Source organism: Castanea sativa, chromosome 5, assembly GCF_040712315.1.
Source record: "Castanea sativa cultivar Marrone di Chiusa Pesio chromosome 5, ASM4071231v1".
In the NCBI taxonomy this organism is placed as follows: domain Eukaryota; kingdom Viridiplantae; phylum Streptophyta; class Magnoliopsida; order Fagales; family Fagaceae; genus Castanea; species Castanea sativa.
This window is the reverse complement of record NC_134017.1, coordinates 77,990,570-78,006,135: the sequence shown is the minus strand read 5'-3', so window position 1 is coordinate 78,006,135 and position 15,566 is coordinate 77,990,570. Positions and strand designations below refer to the sequence as shown.

General features: G+C 33.1%; 1 protein-coding gene across 1 annotated transcript; it reads right to left on the bottom strand.

Annotated features, from left to right (window-relative positions):
- Positions 1-247: 247 nt before the first annotated feature.
- Positions 248-1,574, bottom strand: LOC142635863 (LOB domain-containing protein 24-like). Its single transcript, XM_075809925.1, has 2 exons — positions 1,419-1,574; positions 248-550 (listed from the first exon to the last, which is right to left on the bottom strand). The coding sequence occupies exons 1-2, from the start codon at positions 1,572-1,574 to the stop codon at positions 248-250; spliced, it is 459 nt and encodes a 152-aa protein (XP_075666040.1).
- Positions 1,575-15,566: the final 13,992 nt, after the last annotated feature.

The window sequence follows — 15,566 nt, the reverse complement described above, 5'->3', positions numbered from 1 at the left end:
GTTAATATGCTATAAGACAGTTGGTAATTGAATGCAACTAGTTAAGTATTTTCAAATACCTCAAAAGCTATGAAGAAAACAAATAATACAAAAGAGAGAGTTCAAGTGATTAATTAGTACCACCTCAATGACATAATACACGAATATCTAAATTATCTTTAATATCCTTAATATCACTCGTCGATAAACTTAACTTATAATTTGCTCAAAATTCAAAGCCAAAAAAAGTATTGGAATAGTTGTAGTCTTAAAGTAGCTGCTGATTTACGTTGGGGAAAGGATCTTGTTGACTTGAACTGAGCCATGAGTGCTGATCTTCACCTTCTTGGGCAATAGCATGAATCATTTGCAGCTGCTGCATTTGTTGTTGTTGTGCATTATGAAAGGCTATTTCACCCTTTGTCTTCACTAGCTCACGCTGAGCCTCAGTTATTTGTTCTTGGAGTTGAGAGATTATTCGAACACTTCCATAGACTGGGTCTTCCACACGTGAACTTGCTTCGAAAGACATGCAATCCGCTGCCACAGCTCGTAAATGGACTGGAAGTTGCTGCAATGCCAAATGATGAAAAAAAAATAAAAAATTGAAACCAGTTTTCTTGTTTTTTTTGGAAAATAAACAGCAGAGATGAACAGCTATAAGCGACTAAATTTTGAAGTAATAAATATAGGGCTAGACTTAGGTACAGTACTTTGGTGTTGTTTCTTAAGTTTTCCTCTTAAGATTTAGCCATGTAGATTTTTCTCATGAGATAGAAGTTTATTTTTTAATTAAATAGCCATGTGACTGAATCTTAAAACGGAAACAAAAAGAATAGCACCTAAGGTACTGTACCTAAGTTTTGTCCATAAATATAAGTAGCTTAGTTAAAAATGTACTACTAATCAATTTCAAAGTAAAAATAATTATGGGATTCTTTTTTGTCAAATGAAAATCAATACTTATAATTACTAGGGCAGTTTAATTTACAAAGAATCTATTTCAAATGATGGTGTTTTCGTACTTTGTTGTGACAGGTACTAAATTTATATGTTAAAAGTTGAAAAAAAGAGTCTATATATGAAAACCACCACACTCTCTTGCTGGGGCAAGAGCTTGTGGTTAAAGTCTCCAGGTCGAAACTTCACGCATATATATACTTAAATTATATTAGAGTTGAATTTCTATTTTGTAAAAAAAAAAAAATTAGAGAAAGAATTCATTAAGAAACATCTTAAAGAGATCATTAACACCATCTATGTGATTATTTCAAAAAGATAGAAAGCTTTTCAGTGAACGACAAACAAGCTGAAATATTAATCCCTCCTCTATATATGCATATGAAATAATATCTATATTATACCTTTATATTAACTAATTAATAAATGAAGAATATGTTACTAGCTAGTAACATGTATAAATATATATTTGGTCATACCTCTAGCATTTTGGTAATGTTGCTGGCACCAAAGATTTTATGAACACAAGCAAATCTTTGTGGATTGGTTGGAGGAAAATATGGTGCAAGAACACAATCTTTAGGGCATCTCCTTTCCAAAGATTTGCAAGCTGCACATCTACGCGAATGGGACATTGTCAGATTTTCGAGAATCTACTCAAAGATTTTCTTTCAAAACTTCTAATTATTCTCAAGAAGAGATTTGGTTTCTATATATTTATATAGTGGTGACATGTTTATAACTGAATTTATAGAGATATATATGCTTATGGTTTTATTCTTGGAAAGCTACCAAAGCTCCAGTAAAAAAAAATTATAATAAATTATAGAACCAATAAAAGGTCAAATACTACTCAAAACAAAAAATCTATTCCATATAATTTCCTTATGAAAAAAAAAAGGTAAAAGGAGAATAAAACAACTTTTCTTAAAGTAGGGCTGACCCAATACAGTTTGTGGTTTTATCCAAAAACCTTAAATGGGCATTCGTGTATTTCAATATCACTTAAAATGAAATTTATTTATTATCCATCAATTTAGATAATGTTTTATACTATAATTTTTTATTTATTTAAAATTAATTATTCATACTTTTTTATATCAACTAAAGCATTTGATTGATGCTAGAGATATTATAAACTTTATTATATAGACCTTACAATTTTATGCGTCACGAATTAGAATAAATTGATTTAAATTGACGGTAAATTGACAGTAAATTTTAAAAGCAGAGCGAGGGAAGTATCAATTTGGCACATATGTAAAGTTTAAGCAAAAAGTTTACCAAATCAAAAGTTTTGGGGGTGTAATGACTACTCCCTTAAAATTTAGGGGGTATCAGAGTATTTTTTCTCAAAAAGCTTAAAAAATAATATGAAAAAGAATGTGATTGGTGGCCCTTCAACAAGATAATAATTGAATAGCTGAAATACTTCCTATTATTGGTGATGCAATAATTTGTAAGACTCATATAATAAAATTTGTAGTAGTTCTAGCATCAATCACTTTTTTTGGGGTCTTTTTAAAGGAAAATGCTAAAGGTATTCATTACATAAAACCTATAAATTGATGTGACAATATACGTGATGATTTTGAATTTGATAAAGATTGAGTGTAAAACCTATATTTTACACTATTCAATTAGAGATTATCACATTAATTTTTGAAAAATTCTTAGGTGCCATTAAAGCACGAAGAAATAGTACTTCCCTCTTTCACATTAATTTATAGTAGACCCTACTATGAATTTAATGAGTGAACCTACCATAAGTGTGAGAGGAGGGAGCACTATTTTTCGCACTCTAGGAGTACCTAAGAATTACTCTCAATTTTTTATTTAAAACTCAATACATAGCCACACATAATAACAACTTAATAAACTCACAGTTAAGTTATATTTTTGAATAGGTATTAGAATTGATTGAGTGTGGTTGTATCTATTCTTTAATATGTAATATGATGATGTGGCATATTGAGATTAGAATGCTAAAATTTGGGTATTACACCATATCATTATTGAATTTAATCTCATATGTGATTAGTTCGACTACATAATAAATGAATTAATGTTTGAAATGTGTTCTGGTGATCGGTGACACATCATTTTGTAAGCTCTATATAGTAAAATTTCCAACATCTCTGACATTACTCTTTTTATTTTAGAAATCGAGAGAGAAAAAATTGAAAATCACTTATTGGCCCCCACATTTTGAGGGCATTTCTCTCATGGGCAGAGCTAGAGGGGGGCGAGGGTCGGGGGGGCCTACCCACTTGACTCCTCCTAAAATTTAATTGTAATGTGCCATGAGGGTCTAGGAGCTCATGTTTTTATAAATTGTGCTTTTATAACAGTACTTTAGATTAAAAAAAAAAAAAGTTCATCTCAAACACCAAACCACATCACTTTTTCACCCATTTCACTTTTTTTTCCTTTCACATGTGTGCCACGTGAGTTGACTGTAAATTTTAACAGCAGAGCGAGGGAAGTATCAATTTGGCACATATGTAAAGTTTAAGCAGCAAGTTTACCAAATCAAAAGTTTTGGTGGTGTAATGACTACTCCTTTAAAATTTAGGGTGTATCAGAGTATTTTTTCTCAAAAAGCTTAAAAAATAATATGAAAAAGAACATGATTGGTGGCCCTTCAACAAGATAATAATTGAATAGCTGAAATACTTCCTGTTATTGGTGATGCAAGAATTTATAAGACTCATATAATAAAATTTGTAGTAGTTCAAGCATCAATCAATTTTTTTGGGGTCTTTTTAAAGGAAATTGCTAAACGTATTCATTACATAAAACTTATAAATTGATGTGACAGTATACGTGATGATTTTGAATTTGGTAAAGATTGGGTGTAAAACCTCTATTTTACAGCATTCAATAAGAGATTATTACATTAATTTTTGAAAAATTCTTAGGTGCCATTAAAGCACGGAGAAATGGTGCTCCCTTCTTTCACATTTATAGTAGACCCTACTATGAATTTAATGAGTGGACCCCACCATAATGTGAGAGGAGGGAGTACTATTTTCCGTACTCTAGGAGTACTTAAGAATTACTCTCAATTTTTTACTTAAAACTCAATACATAACCACACATAATAACATCTTAATAAACTCACAGTTAAGTTATATTTTTGAATAGGTATTAGAATTGATTGAGTGTGGTTGTATCTATTCTTTAATATGTAATATGATGATGTGGCATGTTGAGATTAGAAGGCTAAAACTTGGGTTTTAAACCACATCCTTATTGAATTTAATCTCACATGTGATTAGTTCAACTACATAATAAATGAATTAATGATTGAAATGTGTTTTGGTGATTGGTGACACATCATTTTGTAAGCTCTACATAGTAAAATTGCAATATCTCTGACATTACTCTTTTTATTTTAGAAATAGAGAGAGAGAAAAAATTGAAAATCACTTATTGGCCCCCACATTTTGATGGCATTTCTCTCATGGGCGGAGCTGGAGGGGGGCAAAGGTCGAGGGGCCTACCCACTTGACTCCTCCTAAAATTTAATTGTAATGTGCAGTTGTGCTTTTATAACAGTACTTTAGATTAAAAAAAAAAGTTCATCTCAAACACCAAACCACATCACTTTTTCACCCATTTCACTTTTTTTTCCTTTCACATGTGTACCACGTGAGTTGAATGTAAATTTTAACTGCAGAGCGAGGGAAGTATCAATTTGGCACATATGTAAAGTTTAAGCAGCAAGTTTACCAAATCAAAAGTTTTGGGGGTGTAATCACTACTCCCTTAAAATTTTGGGGGTATCAAAGTATTTTTTCTCAAAAAGCTTAAAAAATAACTTCAAAAAGAATGTGATTGGTGGCCCTTCAACAAGATAATAATTGAATAGCTGAAATACTTCCTATTATTGGTGATGCAATAATTTGTAAGACTCATATAATAAAATTTGTAGTAGCTCTAGCATCAATCAATTTTATTGGGGTCTTTTTAAAGGAAATTGCTAAAGGTATTCATTACATAAAACTTATAAATTGATGTGACAATATACGTGATGATTTTGAATTTGGTAAAGATTGAGTGTAAAACCTATATTTTTCACCATTCAATAAGAGATTATCACATTAATTTTTGAAAAATTCTTAGGTGCCATTAAAGCACGGAGAAATGGTGCTCCCTTCTTTCACATTTATAGTAGACCCTACTATGAATTTAATGAGTGGACCCCACCATAATGTGAGAGAAGGGAGCACTATTTTCCGTACTCTAGGAGTACTTAAGAATTACTCTCAATTTTTTACTTAAAACTCAATACATAACCACACATAATAACATCTTAATAAACTCACAGTTAAGTTATATTTTTTATTAGATATTAGAATTGATTGAGTGTAGTTGTACATATTCTTTAATATGTAATATGATGATGTGGCATGTTGAGATTAGAAGGCTAAAACTTGGGTTTGAAACCACATCCTTATTGAATTTAATCTCATATGTGATTAGTTTAACTACATAATAAATGAATTAATGATTGAAATGTGTTCTGGTGATTGGTGACACATCATTTTGTAAGCTCTATATAGTAAAATTGCAATATCTCTGACATTACTCTTTTTATTTTAGAAATAGAGAGAGAAAAAATTGAAAATCACTTATTGGCCCCCACATTTTGATGGCATTTCTCTCATGGGCGGAGCTAGAGGGGGGCAAGGGTCGGGGGGCCTACCCACTTGACTCCTCCTAAAATTTAATTGTAATGTGCAGTTGTGCTTTTATAATAGTACTTTAGATAAAAAATAAAAAAAAAGTTCATCTCAAACAGCAAACCACATCACTTTTTCACCCATTTCACTTTTTTTTCCTTTCACATGTGCGCCACGTGAGTTGACTGTAAATTTTAACAGCAGAGCGAGGGAAGTATCAATTTGGCACATATGTAAAGTTTAAGCAGCAGGTTTACCAAATCAATAGTTTTGGGTTTGTAATCACTACTCCCTTAAAATTTTGGGGGTATCAGAGTATTTTTTCTCAAAAAGCTTAAAAAATATCTTGAAAAAGAATGTGATTGGTGGCCCTTCAACAAGATAATAATTGAATAGCTGAAATACTTCCTATTATTGGTGATGCAATAAATTGTGAGACTCATATAATAAAATTTGTAGTAGCTCTAGCATCAATCACTTTTATTGGGGTCTTTTTAAAGGAAATTGCTAAAGGTATTCATTACATAAAACTTATAAATTGATGTGACAATATACGTGATGTTTTTGAATTTGGTAAAGATTGGGTGTAAAACCTATATTTTACACCATTCAATAAGAGATTATTACATTAATTTTTGAAAAATTCTTAGGTGCCATTAAAGCACGGAGAAATGGTGCTCCCTTCTTTCATATTTATAGTAGACCCTGTTATGAATTTAATGTGTGGACCTCACCATGAGTGTGAGAGGAGGGAGCACCATTTTTCGTACTCTAGGAGTACCTAAGAATTACTCTCAATTTTTTACTTAAAACTCAATACATAGTCACACATAATAACATCTTAATAAACACACAGTTAAGTTATATTTTTGAATAGGTATTAGAATTGATTGAGTGTGGTTGTGTCTATTCTTTAATATGTAATACGATGATGTGGCATGTTGAGATTAGAAGGCTAAAACTTGGGTTTTACACCACATTCTTATTGAATTTTATCTCATATGTGATTAGTTCAACTACATAATAAATGAATTAATGTTTGAAATGTGTTCTGGTGATTGGTGACACATCATTTTGTAAGCTCTATATAGTAAAATTTGCAATATCTCTGACATTACTCTTTTTATTTTAGAAATGGAGAGAGAAAAAATTGAAGATCACTTATTGGCCCACACATTTTGAGGGCATTTCTCTCATGGGCGGAGCTAGAGGGGGGCGAGGGTCGGGGGGCCTACCCACTTGACTCCGACTAAAATTTAATTGTAATGTGCCGTGAGGGTCTAGGAGCTCATGTTTTTATAAGTTGTGCTTTTATAATAGTACTTTAGATAAAAAATAGTTCATCTCAAACACCAAACCACATCACTTTTTCACCCATTTCACTTTTTTTTCCTTTCACATGTGTGCTACGTGAGTTGACTGTAAATTTTAACTGCAGAGCGAGGGAAGTATCAATTTTGCACATATGTAAAGTTTAAGTAGCAAGTTTACCAAATCAAAAGTTTTGGGGGTGTAATGACTACTCCCTTAAAATTTAGGGTGTATCAGAGTATTTTTTCTCAAAAAGCTTAAAAAATAACGTGAAAAAAATGTGATTGGTGGCCCTTCAACAAGATAATAGTTGAATAGCTGAAATACTTCCTGTTATTGGTGATGCAATAATTTGTAAGACTCGTATAATAAAATTTGTAGTAGTTCTAGCATCAATCAATTTTTTTTGGGTCTTTTTAAAGGAAATTGCTAAAGGTATTCATTACATAAAACTTATAAATTGATGTGACAATATACGTGATGTTTTTGAATTTGGTAAAGATTGGGTGTAAAACCTATATTTTACACCATTCAATAAGAGATTATTACATTAATTTTTGAAAAATTCTTAGGTGCCATTAAAGCACGGAGAAATGGTGCTCCCTTCTTTCATATTTATAGTAGACCCTGTTATGAATTTAATGAGTGGATCCCACCATGAATATGAGAGGAGGGAGCACAATTTTCCGTACTTTAGGAGTACCGAAGAATTACTCTCAATTTTTTACTTAAAACTCAATACATAGCCACACATAATAACATTTTAGTAAACTCACCGTTAAGTTATATTTTTGAATAGGTATTAGAATTGATTGAGTGTGGTTGTGTCTATTCTTTAATATGTAATACGATGATGCAGCATGTTAAGATTAGAAGGCTAAAACTTGGGTTTTACACCACATCCTTATTGAATTTTATCTCATATGTGATTAGTTCAACTACATAATAAATGAATTAATGTTTGAAATGTGTTCTGGTGATGGGTGACACATCATTTTGTAATCTCTATATAGTAAAATTTGCAATATCTCTGACATTACTCTTTTTATTTTGGAAATGGAGAGAGAAAAAATTGAAAATCACTTATTGGCCCCCACATTTTAAGGGCATTTCTCTCATGGGCAGCGCTAGAGGGGGGCGAGGGTCGGGGGGGCCTGCCCAGTTGACTCCACCTAAAATTTAATTGTAATGTGCTGTGAGGGTCTAGGAGCTCATGTTTTAATAAGTTGTGCTTTTATAACAATACTTGAGATAAAAAAAATAGTTCATCTCAAACACCAAACCACATCACTTTTTCACCCATTTCACTTTGTTATAAGTAGCTTTTGTCTTGTCCCAGTTTTTCACCTTTTTCACTATTTTTATGTTCTTTTTTTTTCTTTTTTTTTGCTCTCTTCTACCATTATTTTCACAATTTTCACTATTCATGATCTTTTCAAAGTATTTTATTGTTGAGTGATACTACAAATTTTACTACTTGCGTCTTACAAATTGGCAAGTTACTAATCACAAAAAAAAAAAAAAAAAATTCAAACATTTATTCATTATATTGTTTAATTAACGCTAATCACATTTTTACCACATTAGTTTGTAAATTTTTTGTTTTAAATTTTAGTAGTTATGAATTGCTTATTTTTTTATAGTTATTTTAATGATATTAAATATATTCTTATTTGCTTACAATTTTTTTTTATTTACGTTCTTATTATAATCAATTAATAGTTTTTATATTAATTTCACTTTTAATATTGACTTTTAATTTTGCCTCCTCTAGACTATAATCTTGGTTTTACCACGGATTTTCATAGGTGAGGTGATGTTACATAGCCTCGGCCTACCCAACTTTATTTTGCATGTGATGGCTGATTGTGTGCATTCTTAACCTAAATTTAAAGATGGGCTGCGGGTCTGAGCAATTGGCTTTATACAGTTGAAGAGATTTTTGTACAAAAATTATTCGGTCAAAAACTTTGCATGCGTTTGCATGTACATGGCGACCACTTCTTTTTTTTTTATGATAGGATGGCGACCACTTCTTGGCCGAACTTTACATCTAATTTTGTCATATCCTATCTATCTTTTTCACTTTAAGTAAAGTACATAAATAATTGCTTTGATGAGACTTGACTCTTGAGTAGTTTAATCTTTTATTGCATCTTTACCTAATTAATGAGCATTACAAGTTAACTTTAAAATAAAGGGTGCATGGCCGTAAGAGGGGTGGCCTAGTTGGTGTGAGATCCCGCAAGCATGCACAAGATTCTTCGTTCGAGTTGTGGCGAGTACCATGTGGGGGGTGGGTTCCTAGCATACTTTGCACCTTCTCCGCTAGCTCTCTTAGGGTGCTAGGGTGAGGTCTATGGCATCCCGGTCACAGTAGTTATGGCTTAATCCAACATTCCCTAGCGGAGGTGCCCCTATTAGGTCACGCCCTCGGGGGTAAGCCACATATGTTCACCCTCGCCCCCCTTTTAATCATCAAAAAAAATAAAGGGTGCGTGATCTTTTAGTTCAAAATGCATAACACAAGTTGGCTTTCTTTTTTTTAATAAAAAATTTTGGGTGCCTGATCGTTTAGTTCAAAATACATTGATTTGGTTGGTGAGTTAACTCAATTTCTAATTTCAGCATATCTATTTTTTTACTTTAAGAAAAGTAAATAAATAACTATTTTACTAAGTGATCTAATTCTTGCCCTTCTTAAAGGATTTAGATTTCTTAAGAGGTTTGTCCTTATCCTTTTTCCTATATTGAAAAAGCTTGATAATCTCATTAGCTATGAAGGTTAGATCATCATCATATTCATCTTCATTTTCACTTTCATCTTCATCTTTAGAGTCATCAATCTTTTCCTCTATACTCTTAAGGGCCAAGTTTTTACTTTTTATCATTTTCTTTATTAAACTTAATTCCATCTCATAGGTTTGAAAATTCCTTACAAGCTCAATCAAAGGAATTTGATCAATGTCCTTCACTTCTTCAATGGCAGTGATCTTGGCATGAAATCTTTTAGTTAAGGACCTAAGGATTTTCCAAACAATTTTGGATTCTGCTATAGATTCTCCAAGGTCAAAGGCAGAATTCCAAAAAGAAACTAATTGATATCTTGATCTGATAGTAAAACACAATCATGAAGCTAGAAGTTATAGATTTCCAATCTTAGCTATAGCTACCTTATATATTTCCCCCCCCCCCCCCCCAAAAAAATACAAACTTTCATTTCACTAGTTTATGTGACTGCAAATCATTTATGTTCGGACTATGTTTGGGACTTAATTACTTAGAACATCAATTAGGAAACAAAAATTAAAATGAATGTGTTTTAAAAAAAGGTTGAGATGCATTTTGAGATTCATTGTATTATTAGTATTTTTTTAATGTGAAGATATGGGCATGTCTCATCTTATTAACAATTCACTGTTTATTAACTTAATTTTCAAAACTTTCAATGGTTTAACTTAAAAAAAACAAAAACAGAAACTAGTAGGTGTTACCCTCAAAACTTATGTATACAACTATGTTCTTCAATAGTTAGCAAAAAAAGAAAAAGAAATAAATAGACCAATAGGAAAAATTGATGTTGTCTAGGTCTTGTATTGAGTTTTGCCCACTGAACTAAAACCATTGAATACTTTTGACTACTCTTTTTGATGGTTTGATGCATAGGCATCTGGATGAAAGCGGTGGGAAGGACGAAGGGATTGTTGCTACTTTGCAATACAAGAAATATTATTATTTTTACATAGCCAATTGATTATTTATAGAATACTAATTTCAAATTTTAAAATCCAAAACGAAAATGCAAGAAATATTATTATTTTTAATAGCCTATTGATTATTTATAGAGTACTAATTTCAAAATTTTTTTTTTTTTTTAAAATCAAAACGAAAAAAAAAAAAAATTACTACATCCAAAAATGATAATTATAAATGAGAATGCCATATGTGGGGATCAAACCCACGACCACGCAATTAAAAGCCACGCGCTCTACCACTAAGCTAAGGCAGCTTTGTTAGAGTTCAATAAATATATAGTTTTTAGTTTGGACAAGTGATCCTAGATGAATTGCACTTAAAACCCACTTCCCGTCTCTATGATGATCGATTACTCTCAGAATTAGATTTAGTAGAGTTTCATTCTTGTGTATTTTCGTTGCAGAAATACCACACTTTCAATTGCATCACTTTACCATGGTATTTAGCAGGGTAAAACACTTTAAGAGCATCTGCATTGTAACAGATGCAGATGCTTACTAAGTGTACATTTGCGTAGCTGATTTTCTGCGTGCATTTGCATTTGCATTTGCGCTTCACTTGGCTGGTCCCATGGCACTGTTCATGGACCAGCCAAGTGTTGAAAAACACGTGGCATTGTTCCCATGACACTGTTTCGCAATAAAAAATATTTTGTTACAGTGTTTTTAGTAATAAATTTTTAGCTTTCAGCAAATAAGCGGTATCCAAACACACCTTAAGTGTGCGTTTGACAAACCTTAAAAAGCCAGCTTATTTTTATTATTATTCATGGGCTCCACTACACTTTTTGGTACTATTCATAAGCCACACTGTACTATTTCAACTAATTTTTACCTTTATCAACAATACTTTCAACAAAATTTTTTCAGTTTCAACAAAATAAATAAATCTCAAACAAATCCTAAATAGTATAATTATAGATGCTCACTTCTCAGATGTACTCTCTAAAATAGTATTAGTATTGGAATTTTTAAACTCTCAAAAAGCCATTTGTAACAGCCATTTGTAAAATAGCATTAGGCTTTTAGACTAATTTGTACTTGTTTGGGTAATTTTTGAGAAGTGCTATGTCTACAACACTTTCGCAAAAAATCCTAAATAGTAAGTAATTTTGGTTCTAATTTGAACCTACCACTAAAATTACCTTTCGCTTACTAATAGCAGCTAGTAACAACTTGTCACTTAAGATTTATTTTTGAAAGTGTTACGAAAATGTTGGGAACATAGCATTTCTCAAAAGTTTATGGTTCAATCTTCAATGGACCAAAATTTTGGATAGATCTTAATGAACTCAAATTTTTGAGAGAAATTACACTTTACCACTCTAAACTATATCTCAAATTACACTTCGCACCCTAAACTATTCGAATGCATAGTTTGAATCCTATAATATGACACTTATTACACTTTACACCCCGAAGTTAGTTTTACTGTCATCTTAGATGGTACTTTCATGCATGTGACATGCACATGTGTTTTGCTTAAGAGGGACAAAGTTATAACCATAATCAATAAAAACAAACGCTTCTTTCCTTTTGTTTTCATCTCTCTCACACATACAGGTACAACTCCCTATATCAGCTCTTCCCAAATCAAAACCCTATAAATCCCCAAATCAAAAATATCTTTGACTCCACCATCGCCCACCACCGCACTATACTCAAATAAAAATGGCAAAATGTTGAGTCGAGTACATACCTTAAAGTGAGTAGATTTGGAAGGAAAATTATCGAATATTCTAGCAGTATCATAAATGCGTACTCCTCTCTCTCACATGAATTATGGGTCATTTCATAAATTTAATTAGTGGGATCGATTCTTTCAATCAGAGGCGAAGTGTGTTAAGAGCATCCCTATCAGCGTTCACACCACAGAGGACCTGCTTATGTGGCCTCTGACCCAAGATGGTAATTACACTGTTAGGAGTGAATACAGGTTACTAGCCTCGGAGTCCCATAATTCACAACCTGGCCCCTCAAACTCTGATGGTTTGAAGCAGCTGTGGAATGGTATTTGGAAATTGCAAGTTCCAAATAAAGTAAGACACTTCATTTGGGGGGCCTCAAGCGAGTCTCTACCTACCCCGTGTAATCTTCGATTCCGTCATGTGATCTCGGATAATGTTTGTAGTTTATGTGAAGAACAACCTGAGGATGTTATTCATTGCCTTTGGATGTGCGATCATGTCAAATGCATTTGGTATTCGAACCCAATTTTCAACTACCCAAGATCAAGGAATTTCACCAAGTTCAGCGATCTAGCCTCCTTTGTGCTTTCAGAATCTACTCCAAGTACTACTGCCCTGTTTTCTATGGTTGCATGGTGTATTTGGGTTAGAAGAAATAAGGTCAGGGAGAGACAAGAAGTCTGGGACGTAGGCGAGACTGTCAAGAGGGCTCGGGACCTTCTGCTGGAATTTCGGGATGCAAATATTCAATGTTCACAGTCTGTTATCCCAAGAGCAGAGACGAAGTGGAAACCACCGCCACTTGGTTTACTCAAAATAAACTTCGATGGATCCGTTTTTGAGAATCTGGGATGGGCAGGTTTAGGTGTAACTATACGAGATGCAAAGGGGAGGATTATCGCTGCCCTTAGCCAGAAAATTCCTCTCCCAAAATCAGTTGACATATTGGAAGCCTTGGCTGCGAGAAGAGCACTTACTTTTGCCCAGGAAATTAGTATTTTCCAAGCTAAAAAAAAATTAGTGGGACCGACAGTTATGTGAGAGAGGAGAGTACACATTTATGGTACTCTGAGTGTACTCAATACTTACCCGATTTGAAATATCACTAATTTATACTTATTAATTAATTAATTTTGGGGGGGGGGGGGAGTCCAATTATTTGTACAACAATCGGCTTTTTTCACGTGGACAATATGTCAATATCACGAAAATCCTTTAGCAAAGGAATGCAGGTTCTGTCTTTTAAGCCTTTGCGTGGTGCCCAAGAGAGAACTAATATTTATCTCTATTCCTTTGTTGTCTTCACTTCCTATTCAATTTTGCTATTATTTTATTTTGTTTCATTTACTTGCTTGGAAAAGGCTGGTGTCACCACTTTTGTCTCTTTAGTTTAAAGAATTCCCACTTTCATAACGCACAAGGATTGAAAAGCCAATAAAGATATTTCTGATTTGGAGATTTAGGGTTACAGGGTTTTGATTTGGGGAGAGGGTTATACCTGTTCATGTGAGAGACAGCTGGAAAAAATAAATTGTTTTAATTGATTGTGGATAGAGGTGTTTTTGTCTTTTAACTTTGTTCTACCTAAGCAAAAACATTGTGTGTCATGTGCATGAAAGTTCCGTCAAAGATAACAATAAAGCTAACATCGGGGTGCAAAGCATAATAGGTGTCATAGTTTAGGGTGCAAACTGTACATTCGAATAGTTTAGGATGCAAAGTGTAATTTGAAATATAGTTTATGAAGGTAAAGTGTAATTTTCGAAATTTTATTTAGGGTGTTCAAGTTTTGTTTTTAGGGTGGTCAAGAATTATTTATATGGTGGTCAATAACTCATATTAACTTAAATTTTAAAATTTTTAAGGTATATAAAAAGAAAAAATTTCAAGTCAAGGTGCTCATGTGACCACCATGATTAACAAGTGGAGCCACCCCTGAAAATTGCCAAGTTATTAAGCTGAAAGTCCAACCAACGAGTAATTCTTAAGTACTTCTAATGCATGGTGAATAACTCTTGGGGCACGGTGAATAGTTCTTCTTCCTCTCACATTCATGATAGAGTATACTCATCAAATTCATGGAGGGTTAAATATGAGAGAAGGGAGTAACATTTCACTATACTAAGGGAGTAACATTTCACTATACTACAGGAGTACTTATGAATTTTCCTCAACCTCATTCAAGAACTTATTAGATCTCTTCAAACCTATGAGCTTGGACTCCCCTCTCACAAGTCCAACAAATCACTTGCTCTTAAAACTATAAATGAGAGAATGAGTAATTCCTCCGAAGAAGACGATGTAGAAAAGGAGGTGGCGTCTCTTGCAAAGAACTTCTGGAAATTTCTCAAGATGAAGAACAGTGGGAAGTCATTTGGCAAAGGAAAATTCTCATCCTCAAAAAATGACAAGAAGGAGTTCAAGAAGAAAGATGGGAAAGACTCGTCATCAACTCAAGGAATCGTGTGCTATGAATGTAATGGGCACAAACATCTCAAGAAAGAATGTCCAAACTATTTGTGAGGAAAAGGGAAAGTGTTTACTACCACCCTTAGTGATTCAAAAAGCTCAAATTCCGACGCAGAAGGAGAATGCGATAGTGAGGGAAACTATTCAACGTTCATAGCAATTACAACAGTTTACTCTAGAGCTGAGTTGAGCAACTTGGTTGATGAGCTTGGTGTACACTCTGAAGGTGAAGAAGTTGAAGATTCTGAAAATGAGGATGTGTGTCTCAACGAAGGTGAGAATAACCTTCAAAAAGTGTATGATGCGTTGCTTGAAGATTGTGGCAAATATGCCAAGGTTGCAAACAATGTCGTTAAGAAGATGAAGAAAATTGAAGAAGAACATAAGCACACACCTGTGCAACTTAAGGAGGTAAAGTGTGAAGTTGAAGGGTTGAATGAAGAATTGGTGAATGCCTACTCAAAAATCAAGTTCCTTGAACTTGAAATCATTCAATCAAATGTTAAAGTGGAGCACATTTCCACCAAGAAACTTGACAGCATGCTCTCTTCTCAAAAATCTTCAAATGACAAGGCAGGTCTAGGCTATACCGATGAAAGAAGGTTAAGCAGCAAACCCAAGAAGGAAGTGAGGTTCGTATCGGCAAAAAATGTAGAGAAATCTAAAGTGGAAAATCTCGAGATTGAGACCCCTGTTGTTGCAAAGAGAACCATTGG

Excerpts from the sequence above, each read along its gene's own strand:
- LOC142635863 (XM_075809925.1), bottom strand. The coding sequence starts at position 1,574 with ATGTCCCATTCGCGTAGATGTGCAGCTTGCAAATCTTTGGAAAGGAGA. Across the intron at positions 551-1,418 it reads ACATTACCAAAATGCTAGAG|CAACTTCCAGTCCATTTACG; the intron begins GTATGACCAAAT and ends TTGGCATTGCAG.